We start from the raw sequence: 15,809 nt of genomic DNA on the forward strand, positions 1-15,809 counted from the left end.
AAATCACTATGAATGTAGCATTTATATAATTCCTGATTGTCTTGTGGTTCTTTCTGCTGTATGTAGTTTTACTCATGTGCAATAATATAAATGTATATGTTAAAAAAGACTCTAAAACGTCTTCACTTTATGTTAGAGTTGAGCATCTATCATTGTACCCATGTCCCTCATTGTCTGACAGTATATGTTATTGTATTCTGGAGTTACTTTATGTTAAAAACAGACTGAGCTCTGGATGCCAAGGGAGCCTGGTCCCTTTTACACTGAGAGTTTCATACTCTGTCAGTCAGTTAGCCAAGCTATAGGAAGTGCTAGGAAACTGCTGTATATCTGCAAACATAGATAGCCATTCATTTAGGCTTAATAATGGGAGAAAATAGGACAGGATAGAAAGAAAAATTCCAGGAAACTTTAAATTATTGTTAAATTTAGCAGCTATTAGTGTAAGAGTCTTGATAAAGGTATCTTAGAGAACTGTGGTTCTAGGAAAAGTGACTCCAAGGGCTTTTCTTGGGAAAATGAATTTAATAAATGGTCAATAATATCTAAAGGGCATAGATGGAGTGGCTCAGTGGGTAAAGGAAGGCTTGATAGCCTGAGGTTAATACTCCAAGCCCAGGAACATATGTAAAAGAAATGATAATAGAAATAACAACAACAATAATAAATAACAACACCACCACAATTCAATGGCGTGTATCTGTAATCCCAGCATTACCACAGTGAAATAGGAGGAGAAAACAGAATTGATTGGGACCTTGAGGCTCAGGTAGACTGGAGTACACAAGCAGCATAGCAACAGAAGTAACAAGAAAGACCCTACCCCAAAAGAAGTTGAAAAGACGAATAACTAACTCCCATTGAAAATAAACATCTGTCACCCAAGAAAGCAACCAGAAACCTACCCAACCCCCCTTAAGGGAAATGCAATCATTCTCTTAAGGTTCTTCTGGCTGATTTGGGGTGAATAATATCTTTGTATGGGCCCAAATAAAATTGAGGAAAAAGGTAAAACAAGCTAGGAATAACACAGGTTAACTTCTGGCAACACCCAGCCTACCTCAAAGAAGATGACAAGCATCAAAGAACCTCCTTAGGGACATGGCTTCGAATGTGGCAAATTAGCCACTGGGAAAAATATCTTCATTTCTACCACAGACAGAATTCTGCCTAAAAATGGGCAAGCTTGGCTGCAGCCAGAGTCAAAGGCTAAACTATGCCAAGATGGGGTAAGCAAGTCCTCAATAGTGCCTGCCTCACAAATATGTCTGTCAGATATATTGGGCCAGAAGGCTGAAGATGATGCTCCAATGTTATAGAGAGTTTTATATGACTGTTTCAGCAGCAAACTGTCTCTGTTATCTTCTCACTTGGGGAAGCTGCTAACCTGTACTTCCTGTATACTCAAGTAATTAATTTTATTCCTTCTCAAGTCTCTGATGGGGTTGAAGACCAGGTAGTTTAGTTTTACAATTAAGCTTAGTTGTTTAGGGGTTAATATTTTTTAAGCCTACATAGATGTTTTAAGTTGATAATAACAAGATATGATAGATTTCAGAATTTTAGATGCACCAAGGTAGGAAAGATGTTTTCTTCAAGGCTGCCAAATACAAATAGCCAAAACACTATGAATGTAGCATTTATTAATTCCTGATTGTTTCATAGTTCTTTTTTATGTAGGTAGTTTATTGTATATATGTGAAACACTATAAATGTATATGTAAAAAGTAAAAAATAATAATAAGTAAAAAAGAGAAAAAAGAAGTTTAAAGGAGAGAACTGAGTCCACAACGTTGTCTTCTGACCTCCCTGTGTTCTTAGTAACACACAGGAGCCCACCCCCCCCCACACACACACAGATAGACACACAGGAGCCCACCCTCCCCACACACACAGATAGACACACAGGAGCCCACACCCCCACACACAGATAGACACGCACTCACATATGCACACACTATGAAGAAGGAAAGAGAGAAAGTTAAATGAAGGGGTTATTTATTACCTCAGAAGAACCATGTACCCAGGAATGGCTGCTAGAGAGTAGATGAAACAACCAATTACTGTCATGATTAAATAGTACTGCAGCATGTTAGTGCAGTCAGGGCCCTTCTTACACAGCCCGAGGACAGCAGATGAGTTTCCTGATGAGTGAATGCAGCTGCAGTTTTGAAACATCTGTCAACAAACAAACAAAAACCAGTGTCCTATTGTAGGAAGAAAAATACCTTCAGTATTTTCTATACAGCTAGTTGGATCAAAATGGAGTGCTGTGGCCAATGGCATAATTCAGAGGAAGAACACTCATACAGTTTGAATGAGGATCTGAGTTTGAACACAAACAATATTAAATAAAAAACACTTAATAAGTAAAATAGCAGATAATTTTCCCTTTTATACTCACCTCTCTTTTGGTACTTAAGAATTCTATCATAAAATATAGAGGTGAATTATAAAAATTGGTATTTTTCTCAATATACAGAATAACTTTTTAAAACCAGTTATTGTGAATGCACACATTATTTCATTTATTTATATATTTATATTTATTTGCTTGTTTGTTTGATTTTTCATATATATATGTATATGTGTGTGTGTGTGTGTGTGTGCATGTTTGTATGTGTTTGCTTGTACATACCTGTATCTATGTGTGGACTTGCTTCTGTCATAACATACATGTAGAAATCAGGGAGTATGTTATAAGAATTATTTCTGTCTTTCTACCATGTGGGTCCCAGGATATAATTCTGGTGGTAAGGCTTGGTGGCAAATGCCATTACTCAATGAGCCAACCTAGACTGCATGCAATTTTTAAAGAATAAAAATAAAAATCCTTTGCTTTGTATCTTCCTTGTACTAAGTACTAAAACAAAACATATCTCAGAATGTTGATGAAATGATTAGATGCTTACTGATATACAAAGTCATGTCCCCAAGCAAAAAAAAAATTATTTAAACAATAGTGTCAATACTTTTAAAAATTGTTATTCTTGGTCTGATTAAGAATCAAAATCTATATGTAATTCTGATTATCAACCAACTCTAAGGATTATAACACGTTTAAGGCAAGAAAAATGGTTGATTCTTTATCTTGCCAAACTCTTGTGATGAGGGACAAGGGAAATAATAGTCAGTAAAGTCCTGCACAAGCATGAGGATCTGAGTGCTCATCCCCAGCACCCATGTGAGAAATGCATGCACAGAGGATGTGCTTGCAACACTGGTGCTCTGAAGGTGGAAATGAGTAACTACCTGGGGTAGCAAATTCTAGGCCAGTGAGATCCTATCTCAAAAGCACCAAATACATGGGACCTAAAAGTAAACAGCTGAGGTTGCTGTTTGGCCTCCATATGCGTATACACCTGGATACTGCACATATACACCCACAATAAGTAAGTAAATAATTAAGTACAGGAAGGAAGAAAGGAAGGAAGGAAGGAAGGAAGAAGAAAGAAAGAAAGAAAGAAAGAAAGAAAGAAAGAAAGAAAGAAAGAAAGAACTCGTAATATGAAAAGATAAGTCCTCTGTCCACTTCAACTACACAGCAAGCTTGAGGCCAGCCTGGGCTTCATAAGATCCTATCACAACAAAGGTCAAGTTCTGTCAGAGTAATTTACAGTTTCAACTTTAATGTGGATTTACATGCATGCTTCTGTATCTGTGTGTGCACAAACAGGTGCATGTGGATGCCTGAGGAAGACAGAGGAGGGTGTCAGATGGCCTGGAGCTGGCGTTGTGAGCTGCCCCATGTGTGTGCTGGGAACCAAACATGTCCTCTGAAAGAGCAGCAAGTGCTCTTTACAATGGAGCTATCTCTCCATCCTGTCCAGATATTTTAACTCAGATCACTTGAATAATTTTCTTAACTGCTTTAAAATTACAAAATAATGCTCAGACTCTGTCAAGGCTTTACATACTCTCTAGGAATTGTAGCACCAAGTATGAATATTCAGATTAAACTGAGTTATTGGCAAGAAATATTAAACTATTTTAAACATGACTATTTTTGCTTCTTAGCAAATGTAGGCTTAGGCCACAGCACATGTTAATGCATTATGCAAACATCAGCCCAAACACTGAAAGGGTGTTCACCATGTTGATTCCTGTTCCGACAGACTTCTCACAGCCTGCAAGGCAGGCTGATATGTACGCTATGCCATTGTCACCACACACTGGATCCCATGTTTTCGTTAAGCAGCTACACCTTGTGTTGCAGTCAGCAAGGACTTTATTCTCCACATGTAGAGGCTGCTGATTTCTGAAATGATTTAAAATAATGTTACAGATTCTGGAAATGTACCCAAGCATTTTATTTTCTTCTCTTCGTCTCATGAGCATAGACATGGTGCAGGCGGGAGACAGATAAAGAGGAATGTTTTTTCTTCTCCAGAGCAGAAACAGAAGTCATCTAAACATCTGCGTGTGGTCTCTGTCCTGCTTTCAGCACACCATTTATCTACTTCATTGGTTGCATGACTGTTTCTTTGAATTACTTCAAAAATAAACATTAAGTGCCTACCTTATAGGAAAATACTCTGAATTGAAGATGGCTAAACTGTCATCTATCTGCATGATGGAAAATAATGAAAGAGGATTGGCTTGAACAAAATCTGCAATACACTCATAAGATTAAGATACTTTAAGATCTGGAGTTCTGAACTCAGAATTTTTGGCCTACTCAAGCAAGCATTTTTACCATGTAAAGATGCTGCATTTAGCTTTCAAAACAAACTGGTTTTAGTAATCAGAAAAGCTCTTCTGAGATATAGAAAGAGCTCAGCCCTTCCAGTGAGATTGAAAGAGGAAAATGTTGGAGTCTAGAGGCTGAGTTCAAATCCTGTCACTCAAACAAGTGTGGAGTCAACATGACTAGAGCGGAGTCAGTGTGTACAATTCTACTTTGGTGTTGTGGAAACCATCATCTTTAAACTCACTAATCCCCCTTGAGTTTCAATTTTTCCATCTACAAAGAAATGGAAAACTACTCATCTTAAAGAGATTCTAATCAGATGATATATACATATATGTATACATAATTACCTATTATTTTATATTTTAAATTATTCAAATCTTACAATTTTTAAGAAATTTGAAAGGAATTTACTTTTAATCTCTCTCTCTCTCTCTCTCTCTCTCTCTCTCTCTCTCTCTCTCCCTCTCTCTCTCTCTCTGTTTCTTTTTCTCTCATGTGTGCATGTGGGATATGTGTGTGTGTGTGTGTGTGTGTGTGTGTGTGTGTGTGTGTGTGTGTAGGCACATGTGTACAACAGCACACACGTGGAAGTCAGAAGCTAAGCTTCCACCTTGTTGGAGACAGAGTCCCCTGTTTGCTCCTGCAAATGCCAGACTAGCAGACTAGCAGGCCCATGAATTGTCAGAATTTCCTCCCTGTGCAGCTCAGCTCACAGCAGGAGCACTGGGATTGCAGGCATCCTACCATGCCAAGCTTTACACAGGTTCTGTGCACCTGATCTCAGGAGCTCCTGCCTGCTCAGCAAACACTTTCCACTGAGTCCTCTCCACAGCCCATTGAAAGGAGCCTCCAGTGTATGCTTTATTTTATGTTAACTGATGGATTGATTATATAACTGTACCCCAAGATAAGTTCTAACTTTCCCATGTTAATGCAGACTATGACCAGACAACAATTAAAATAAAAAAATCTAAGACTGAAGAGTACATGAGATATAAATAAGTACACCAGTGACATATATAAATATATACATAAGTTGACTTACAACCTATTAGATTTAATTATGCTAAATTTGACCTCATTGTAGAAACCCCTGAAGACTTAATTGCCTGTGTAGTCAACTTTCAAAGCTATCTATTTATGGGAGTATTGAATATATTGATAATTTAGGCTACAAATTTCTTTATTATTTTCCTTTATTATACTTTAAAGCAGGCTATGATATCACTATGGCGACCACACATATACATGTGGAACATACACTTCCTTCCTGGAAGTCTGCTAATCCTACAACTTCTGTTGGCTGGTATAGGACTGATGAGTGGAAGAAAATACAAGATGACCTTGGATCACTATAATCAAGTCATAATAAAATGATCTGGTCATATTCAATCCTTGAAGATAATGACTAACAATGGTGAAAGTATTTTGATCTTCATTAGGAAACAACATACCCATCATAAGAGGTAGTTAAGCCGGCGACTGGGAAATTATCACAGGTTATCAGAAAGTTACAGAAAGATAGAAGGTACTCAGCCAGGCATAGGCAGAACCCTATGTACGCAGCTTTCTTGACAGTGATCTTGAATTTCTTCATAATCAAGCCACCAAGTAAATATCCGAGGCATATTGGAGGTAGGTTATAAACACCTATAAATGCAAGTAATAGTATTTATAAAAGACAGCAAAACATGCTATCAATCTATCTAATACATTTTACCTAAGAAACTATTTAGTTCTAATATACAGTGATGATATTAACCCCTGGCCACTCACATGGTACATACAAGGAAGTTTCCAAATGTTCCCATAAGGTCAGTTAAAAAAGACAGCTTGCATTTATTTAATCATTTGCAGCAGGCCATAAAGACTTTACGAGCATCGCACACATATAATATGTGTATATATTAGATACTTCATATATTTCTTCCCATTTTGTTTACTGGGAATTTGGCTCAGCTTCAGCTGATATCAAAGGCCCTTGCTGAATCCCTGCTTATAAGTGTAAAACATTCTATCCATTGTTGACGTGGTACAGCACTCTCCTCCCCGGTGTTCTTTCCCCAGCCAAAAATCAAAGGAAAAAAAAAAAAAAAAGAAAAGGAAGAGAAAATCCTGTCTAGGTTTATTCACACAATGCAAGAACCAGGCTTAGAAGTTTTTGCCATCATTTGCAGTTCCATACCTTGTCATTTAATATTATACATCTGAGGGTGAGGATTGGGATTTGGATTTTCTGAGCACTCTATGTAATGTGGATGCTGGCAGGCCATGATCTTCAGTTTTCAAGAGTAAAATGAACCCAGGGAAATTCTAAAGTTGCTTACAATCCCTGAGGTTAGTGAGCTAACAAGAAGGGCAGACTGTGGCTGCACAGACTCCTCAGACCACTAGGGACCAAGCAACTGACCTAGGAGGAATGAGGAGAGCAAGAACGGAAGCCCAGAGGTAAAATCTGGGAGTGAGACACAGAGTCCCAGGGAGCTGACTCTGCATCCCTCTTTGAAGTGACACATTGGTGTGTGAAAACTGACTGGTGTGATGGTTTCCATTATCACTGGAGAGAGAACCAAAGCACATTTCTAGTCTATTCCATTCTGTATCCTTCCTTGATATCACTGGACACTGAAAAGAAGCAATTTACAAGAATAACCTAACAGATTTCAATTTCATTTGAACTCCCAGTCATAGTATCTTACTCTTTGTCATGCTCTTTGGAATACTCTTTTCCGTGGCCTTCTTGGTGGGGGAAGTGCTGCTAAAGAAATAATGAAAGTACATACCTATGAGAAAGACCACCTCTGCAGTTGACTTTCCATACTGCTGCTCCAGGTATTTAGGCATGAAGGTAAATAGGCTAATAAACGCATTGACCTGGAGCACACTTACAAGACTGAAAAGCATGTAAACCGGGTTGCAGGACAGGCTTTTCATGAACAGCACAAAATCTGAAACAAGAGAGTATAGAGACCACTAAGATAACTTGGCCTCACATTTTTTTTTTTGTCCAGTGTTCTCATAATATCTTCTCACAAAATTTGTGCTGCGGCACAAATGCACTTGATAAATCTTTATCCATTTGCAGCTAAAGCTCTATATCATCATGTAAGTCACTTCTGAAAGTTAGTGCCGCAACCCTAACCCTATTCTGCCAACAAGCAAAAATATAAGGAGATGGGATTGTGTCTGTGGCCACACCCTTTCATTTGCTTTCTCTTCTTTCCTTCTATTAGTCTCCTGTCTTCATTAGACAGTGATGGATTTGTCCTCTGGAATCTGCAAGGACATGCTATGGGGAAGTCTGAGCTGAGACTCTGATGCTATCACTCCTTTGTGCAAGAATGGATGAGCTAAAAGCTTGTGAAGGCTCCAGAAATCATGCTGCAGCCCAGACAACCCCAGCATCTCACCAGCACCTCACAGCAGGACGAGCATTAGAAGCAGCTGGTGGTGTTTTTAATCATCTCAACATGATGGAATGCTGACTCAGTTGTTGTGCACTAAGCACCTTCCAAGTCTCATAACAAAAATTTCCCTATTTAAGAAGCTTAGAGTCAAGTTTGTAGCCTGTCTACAGTGAATGAATTGGCTCTCATTCAAGATAATTTGCCTGAAATTCACACACTTAATAGTCTCTTTCCTTTTCATGTCTTCATGTCTTCCATCTCGATTTTCTAATTTTATATGATCCTTAATAAATTGTCTAAAATTTTATTGAGAGAAAAGTATCAAGAAATAACCACTTAGAAGTAACGGCAGAACAGTTTAGTTAAAAATATGGGCTTTAGTGGTAGAGTCCATCTTTATGAGTGAGATGCTGGCAGTCAGATATCCCGGGCACTTTTGAACTCATCCATGTTTGTTGATACCCTTCTCCTCCTAAATGACTCTCCATCTCCCTCCGTTACCTTCACTATGTCTTATTCTCTGTTCAGCTCTTTCCTAGCTTTGAAATTATATTGATCTGGCAGACCACAAGGTCACACAGAGCAGTCAGTATAGGCCCTTTAAGGAGACCACCAGAATGACCATGATTCTAAAAATGTTCAAGCCCCTGAACTGCCTCCCAGTGTGACTGGCTCCTCAGCCATGGTCTGTAGTGTTCAAGGCAGATGTGTGACTATTCAGTGTTCATATGGAGGGGCAATAAGCTATAGAACAAATAGCAGTGTCATCAATAGAGTTCTCACTACAGTGGTCTGTGCCAGGACATCACAGAAACGCAAGAATATAACATAATATTACCATCTTTTGACAGACAGAGCAATGGCCCCTTTCCATTTTCCAACTATATACTTTAAGAATTCCAGAGCCCTAGCCACACTTCTTATGCACCAACTCTGCTCTCTTGAGACTAGTACACAGGTCTCAACATGCACAAGGGTGTAACTAGTATTAAGTTTTATGAATGTACACTCCTGAACACTCCACTGTCCCACCTTAGCTTCTCACAGAACCATTACTACTCTGATTCATAGTTTAATTACATTCTTGATTATTTTAAAAAGTCTGTTCTAAGGGAAAATTCTTCGGTAAACTATCACATACCTTCAAATGTAGAGGATTATATCACATATCATGATTTCTCTGTCAGCCTTGACTTCAAGAATGTTCATTGCTAAACTAACAGTTTTCTTATCAAACAGTCATTTTCTTTACCTTTATGTTTAGCTTGAATCTCTGATTCTTTAATGTTTTTAATTTGGACTAATAGTTCATGTAAAAAATGCTTTTCCAATAGATGGATAAATATAGTTGCTTATTGAATATTCAGATCAATTTGAAATTTCCATAAAGTCTAATGTAAGGTAAGTCAGGTTCCCTATCATATCAATTGTTCCCAAGTGGTAACTGTGGAAGAAGTTTATCACAGCTGATTAGGGACAATTAGTAACAAGCTACCTTAACTCAGCACAGTGTGACAAGTGCCCAATAACCACAGACCAGCTAAACCAAATAGAGTTTAAAGTTTTCCTGTTTGCCTTTAGTGATTCCGTGTTTTTCCTCCTTGGCTCTTTCTCTGTGCTTCTCTTCTCTGCCATTTTTAGTTTCATCCACATTATCCTTTATTCCTTCCTTTGGGAGTGTTTTGGGAAGAAAGAAGAAGGGGACGCTGGTGAGGATGTTCACTCCTGCACAGATCAGAAAGCCCATCCACCAGGCACCGACCCAGCGTGTGTCAGCGGGAGTTATGGTCAGGTTGTCTGTAAAGAAATGTAGATACTGTATGAGCTTGCATCATTCTTTTCTCTATTAACTGTAGAAAGTTATTAAGATTCACATATTCACCTAAACATAAATTTTGCATATCATTTGTTAACTACTAAACCATTTGTTCTTGTTCTTGTTTGGGTCTTGAAATTGTCATTATCTGCCTCTGCCTCTTAGATCCTGGGGTTACAGGCATCTACCATACCACTGAACTAATTCAGCATTGGAAAAAATAGGTTGATAAATTGAAAGAAGTTAAAATTAAGTAAGAAAGTTCTGGAGTGCTACATAGCTACATTTTAAAAGAGAGATACAAGATTTGAGACATATTTAAGGAATTAGTTTTAACCTGATATATTCCTGTGTCAAAACATCACAGTGGGTGAAGAAGGGGCCTGGAGAGACAGTTCTGTGGCCAAGGGTCATTGTTACTCTTGTAGAGCCTCTGAGTTCTAGTCCCAGCACCCACATGGAAACTCACAACTTCCTGTAACTCTCATTTCTGGAGATGCGACATCATCTTTTGACATCAGTTGGTGCCCACAAACACAGTGAACCCCTCACAAAGATAATAAAACAATTATTTTTTATGTTTTGTGTATTTATTAAGAAAATTAATTAATTTTATTGGGCAGTATTTGGTGATATATTTTCCAGACATAAATAAGTATTTCTATCTGTCCTGTGAAACTTTTGTAAATTTGTACTTACCAAATAACAGAAATATCTGTTTCATAATACACTTTGACTGCCTCATTTAGAAAAACCTGTGTGAGTAATTCTTTGAAACTAAACATGCAGATGGAAAGTGGTTGGAGAACTTTGGATTTTGAATATTTAGGTGACATTTTATCCTTATCTCTATTCCCCTAAGGTCTACTGTCTTCAATGTAATAATGTGCCTAACTTAGAATCAAAAGAGCCAATAGTACAGCATTTCTGAGCATTCTCACACACTCTAGGGCCTGAACTATATAAATAAAATGTGTTTGGTTACCTGTATTCACAGAACCAATGTCTACATAAATGCTTGCACAGAAGGATCCCAACAAAAGTCCAACTAAAGGGCCAATGACTTTTCCAGTTTCTAAAATCCCTGGAAATAAACAAACACAGAAAGTTACATAACACACAAAGAGTTTGTTTGAAAAGAGAAAAAGCCTTGAGAGTGAATTATTTTTAGTCTTAGAGTTTTATTCCTTCCTTTGTAGAGCTGGGCATCGAATCCAATAGTCTAGGCAAGATCTCTAACATTGAGCTACACATTTCACTACCACATATAGTTTTATATATTCAACATATAAAAATTAAGTTTGGTATCTGTTACATGTACATATATGTTACATGTACACATATATGTTACATGTGTTGCTTTCTATAAATATTGGAAAATTCCCATTTTTTAAAATATTGAATTTCCCCCAGGAGATCATGTGTTATGGGCTTGTTTCCCAAGGGGACACCACTGGAGTTTGATAGAATCCTTCTCATGAAGGGCATGATGCTGGTCTTCAGGTCATCTGGGGTAGAATTCCTTCTTCATTCTCTTTTGCTTCCCAGCCACAAGATGAATAGTTTTACTCCATTCATCCTTCCACCATAATGAGGCGCCTCCAAACTACACAGTCCATCAACATAAACCCAAACCTCCAAAACTGTAAGCCAAATGAATCCTTTCTATTTATAAGCCACTATCTCTGGTATTTATTAAAGTGAAAGAAAGTTGACTGACACAGAAGTCTCGTTACTTAAAACAACCTTTCAACTTCTCTTTTATGCTGAGATAAAGGCAAGACTGTATTATCATGGGCAGTCCCATCAAAGCCATGATCTTTTGATGCTTCCATGGTCATGTTTTCAAAGTGTTTCTGTGATGGCTAGCTTTCACTGTCAATTTGCTCAGCATAGAATTAACTCGGAAGAGAGTCTTAATGAAGTGCCGTTTACACTGGGTTTAATTGTGGACATGTCAGTAGGAGATTATCTTAGTAAGTTACTTGATATGAGAAGACCCAGCCCATTGTGGGCAGCACCATGCCTAGACAGGGAATCCTGAACAGTGTGAGAGTGGGAGAAACAATCATGAAAGCAAAGACGTAGCATGCATACATTTACTTTCTCTGCTCTTGTAGGTGTGGTCAGCTATTTCAAGCTCTTACTACTGTGACTTCTTTGTCGTAATGGAATTGTAAGACAAATAACCCCTTTCTCACCAAAGTTGCATTTTCTCACAGAAACAGAAATGAAACTAGCACAGTTTCTAAATCAGTGTGTGTTAAAATGGATGTCTTGTAGTATACCTTCATCAAAACCCCACTCTTGAAACTTCCTTCCATAGGAAAAAAATGTATCCTCACAGCAGCACTTTCTTTGATAATATCATGGTCTTCTTTTTCATTTTAATTGTTTTCCTTTTCTTGGTCTCTTTTAACTATACCTGGCTTCTTCGAACCCACCTCCAGCATCTGTCAACTTATCTGCAATTCAGAATCTCTCCTGAGCCATCTTTACCCACAGAAAACCCAGACATGAACAACTTCAACCTCCTTCCTTTTTTCCACTTATATTTGTGTCTTTTCCTCTTTCTCTGTGGTTCTATGGGTTAGTCTTCCTCTGTGTGCCTCACTTCTCCATACTAAACTCTTCTATCTTCCTTGTTCTCTCAAAATTCCTTGTGGTTTGATACCCTCTATGCAATAGTTCTTGTCACCTCTTACCCACTTTTTAAAACTTATGTGTCTACATTAATTAACAATCTTATATACAAAATTATGGGTTTATAATCAACTAAAGATGGATTTATTCAAGAGCATAAGCAAACTAATCATGATAAACTAGGAACATTTAGGAGACAACATAAAACGCAAACACTAAATTGGTCTGGCCTGGGAGATACATAGATTTTTAAAAAGATAATTTCAACAACCAAAAAACAAAAACCCCAAATATAAATATTTGCTAAAACAATGAGAAAACATGTCTAGGCTGAGGGACTCCTGGGAAGGAACTTGTACTATTACCTTCACAGAGAAGCAGAGTGCAGAGCCCTGAGTAATAAAATAGAGCAGGTGATAATAAGAAACTTGGGGGTATGGTGAACATGATAGAGAAGATATTAAAACAGTGTATGATGAGGCTTACACTTCAAGAATGTGTATGAGAGCATGACAAGAGACAACAGTATAGGGCCATCCACATGTTTCAGGAAGTAACACTGGGATGCTGGTGCACACACACACACACACACACACACACACACAGAGAGAGAGAGAGAGAGAGAGAGAGAGAGAGAGAGAGAGAGAGAGATTATTTTTGGAAACACTACAGACACAAAGTGGCCAATAATGAACACTTTGCAATAATTTATAGGTGAAAGAATGAGAGCCAAAAAGCAGCAGAAAAAAACAAAACAAAACAAAACAAAAAACAAACAAACAAACAAACAAACAAAAAACACACAATTAAATCTACGGGATATTTTCTAGGAAATACTGAGGAATATTTTAATAATGTTGAGCTAGTGCGGTGGCATCAGAGGACTGTAGGGTAAGCAGATCAGAGGGCTTTCCAACAGTGAGAAGCAGCTTGATGAAGGAGCTTCTCTGGAGCTACTCTTATATGCCCCATTGAACAACCTAATGATCGCAGCGCTGTAGCACTCTGATCATGTTCTGGAAACTATATAGTATCCAAATCAATAATTGATTTTTACCCTCCCAGAACTTACTAGCTTAAAAATGATCCCATGACTGACTTTGAAACTTACCAATGTACAGAGGAGAGTTTTCAGATTTGGCAAAATCCTCTATGTAGGAAATACCCAAAGGCATGATGGGAGTTTCACCCATTCCACGTATAACATTTCCTACCATTACATATATCCACATTAATGATTTAATTTCTTTGACACAGTCTGCATTAAAACAAGAGAAAACCTCATGAGTATTTGACAGTCAAGTGTTACAGACAGTTAATTCAAAAATTTCTGTAAGCCTTTCTCAGGTCACACCCCCATGAAGAACATTCAGTGCCTTACATTACCATGCTGGCTGTGAAGCAGTGAGCCACCCTATTGTGTATTTTGAAAGAATAATTAGCAGTGGAGTATAAGTGCTGTGCTGGAGTCAATTTCCACTTGGGTAGGAGACATGACTCTACAGAGAGAATGCTCTTTCTAATTCAGTGTTTAGTGACAATACATTGGTCATGAGAATTTACACAATAGAAATAGGCAAACAATAAAAACTAAGACTTTCCCTCACTCCCAGGAATGCCTCATTCCTTCAGAACTTTGAGGAAGGAAAAACAAGGACAGAAGATTGATGGCTGTTTGAATACCGTATACTTTATAGAGGTATACTTCTATACTTTATAGAAACTAATGATTGTAACTGGATGGCAAATATTTTTTTCTGTAAATTTCATCATTTACTATCAACCAAATGTTCCCACAGGTGGAGTAGCAGGTGATCAGTGAACAAAAACTAGGCCAAAGGGAATAGAAAGGCAAAAGGAGAAATCTTTGAAGGTTTGCCTGTACCTCCTAAACTAAACAAACTGCCACTCCCTAGGAAAGCTGTGAATCCTGTTTTCAGGGAAGTGAAGGACAAAGTGTCCTCTCCTATGGGCTGGTCAGGAGCTGACCATACATGCCTTAAGCACAACTGGGCTCTAAGATCTAATTCTTATTCATTACTAGTTCATGAAAATCAGGTTCTACCTCTAAGTATTTAGATTCAAATCTTTAATTAACATGATAATTTCTGTCTAGAGATCACAGGTAGACTTCAACCTTCTCATGAAAAACTGGAAGGATCAGACGTCGAATCATGTCTTTTCTGAGACTCTGCATGTGGGGAGATCTTAATTTATGTACTGCAATGCAAGCAGCACAAGAAGGCCTTTTCAAAAGTCAATTAAGGAGGTGAGAATGCTAGCCTGGAGATCACTGTCTAATCAGGAGGTGAGAATGCTAGTGTGGAGGTCACTGTCTCACATTGCTGTTCTTATGAGCTTCCTGTGGCTCAGAGCTTCAGACATGGCTGGTATTTGACTTTCACATTATTTTTATCACCACTGATTCCTTGAGAGCAGTGACACTCCAACCCTTGAAGACTAGTGTAATGTCTGTGTCATGAATCCAGCATAAAATGGAGATATTCTAGGCTGAGGTGATTGGTTCTCCTGAGACAGCTCTGGACTGTGTTTAGGAAATGTATTTGGTCACTTAGCATACATGACTTTAAAAATACTTATTTAAATGTATATGTAAATGTGTGTACCTTCGTTAGTATATGTGCACCACATGTGTGCAGATGCTCAAGATATTTAATCAGATGCAGTATTAATGGAAAGACATGTAAACCATTGTGTTGTAAATCCTTAAATGATGCTAGCCATAGACCTTGTTAAACCATGACATGAATTACTATTGCTTAGAGATTACAATGAACTTGTGGGATGAAGTGATAGATAAGAAATCTTGGAGATCCAAGATGGTGGTGGCTAACACACACCTTGTTTGAGCAGCAGGTCAGCATTGAATACTCAGCAAACCAAGGACTGATCTGCGACTGATACAACAACAGAATCAGTAACCCACAAGTGAGTAGGCTCCAAATAGTGTGGAGCATGGTAAAGACATGACTCCCGACAGGTCCAAAGGCTAGAGCCACACATCTAGCAGGCAAGCAGCCACCAAGATTCTGGGTGCACAGGGTCAGGAGGCAAGCAGCATCTGATATCCCAGGGTGCAAAAACAGCCTTTGTTACCCAAAACTCCAGGGTCTGTGGGTCCTAGTCCTGAGCAGATTCCACAGACTAGAACACAAGTGGATCTGACCACCCAGAAAACTCCAGGTGCCCAAGCATCCAACAACCATAGGCTCTACCTAGAGACATCACA

The 15,809-nt window shown here is 38.3% G+C and overlaps 1 protein-coding gene across 1 annotated transcript in view; it reads right to left on the reverse strand.

Annotated features, from left to right (window-relative positions):
• The window catches only part of LOC127197593 (solute carrier organic anion transporter family member 1A5-like), a 50,906-nt gene that overhangs the window by 8,213 nt on the left and 26,884 nt on the right, over positions 1-15,809 (reverse strand). Inside the window, exons 6-12 of the mRNA XM_051155539.1 lie at positions 13,671-13,817; positions 10,902-11,000; positions 9,676-9,897; positions 7,477-7,641; positions 6,148-6,343; positions 4,093-4,258; positions 2,006-2,178 (exon numbers count right to left, since the gene is read on the reverse strand). Of these exons, the coding sequence (XP_051011496.1) occupies positions 2,006-2,178; positions 4,093-4,258; positions 6,148-6,343; positions 7,477-7,641; positions 9,676-9,897; positions 10,902-11,000; positions 13,671-13,817 (1,168 nt within the window). The remainder of the gene's footprint in view (positions 1-2,005; positions 2,179-4,092; positions 4,259-6,147; positions 6,344-7,476; positions 7,642-9,675; positions 9,898-10,901; positions 11,001-13,670; positions 13,818-15,809) is intronic.

This window comes from Acomys russatus, chromosome 13, assembly GCF_903995435.1.
Source record: "Acomys russatus chromosome 13, mAcoRus1.1, whole genome shotgun sequence".
Classification (NCBI taxonomy): domain Eukaryota; kingdom Metazoa; phylum Chordata; class Mammalia; order Rodentia; family Muridae; genus Acomys; species Acomys russatus.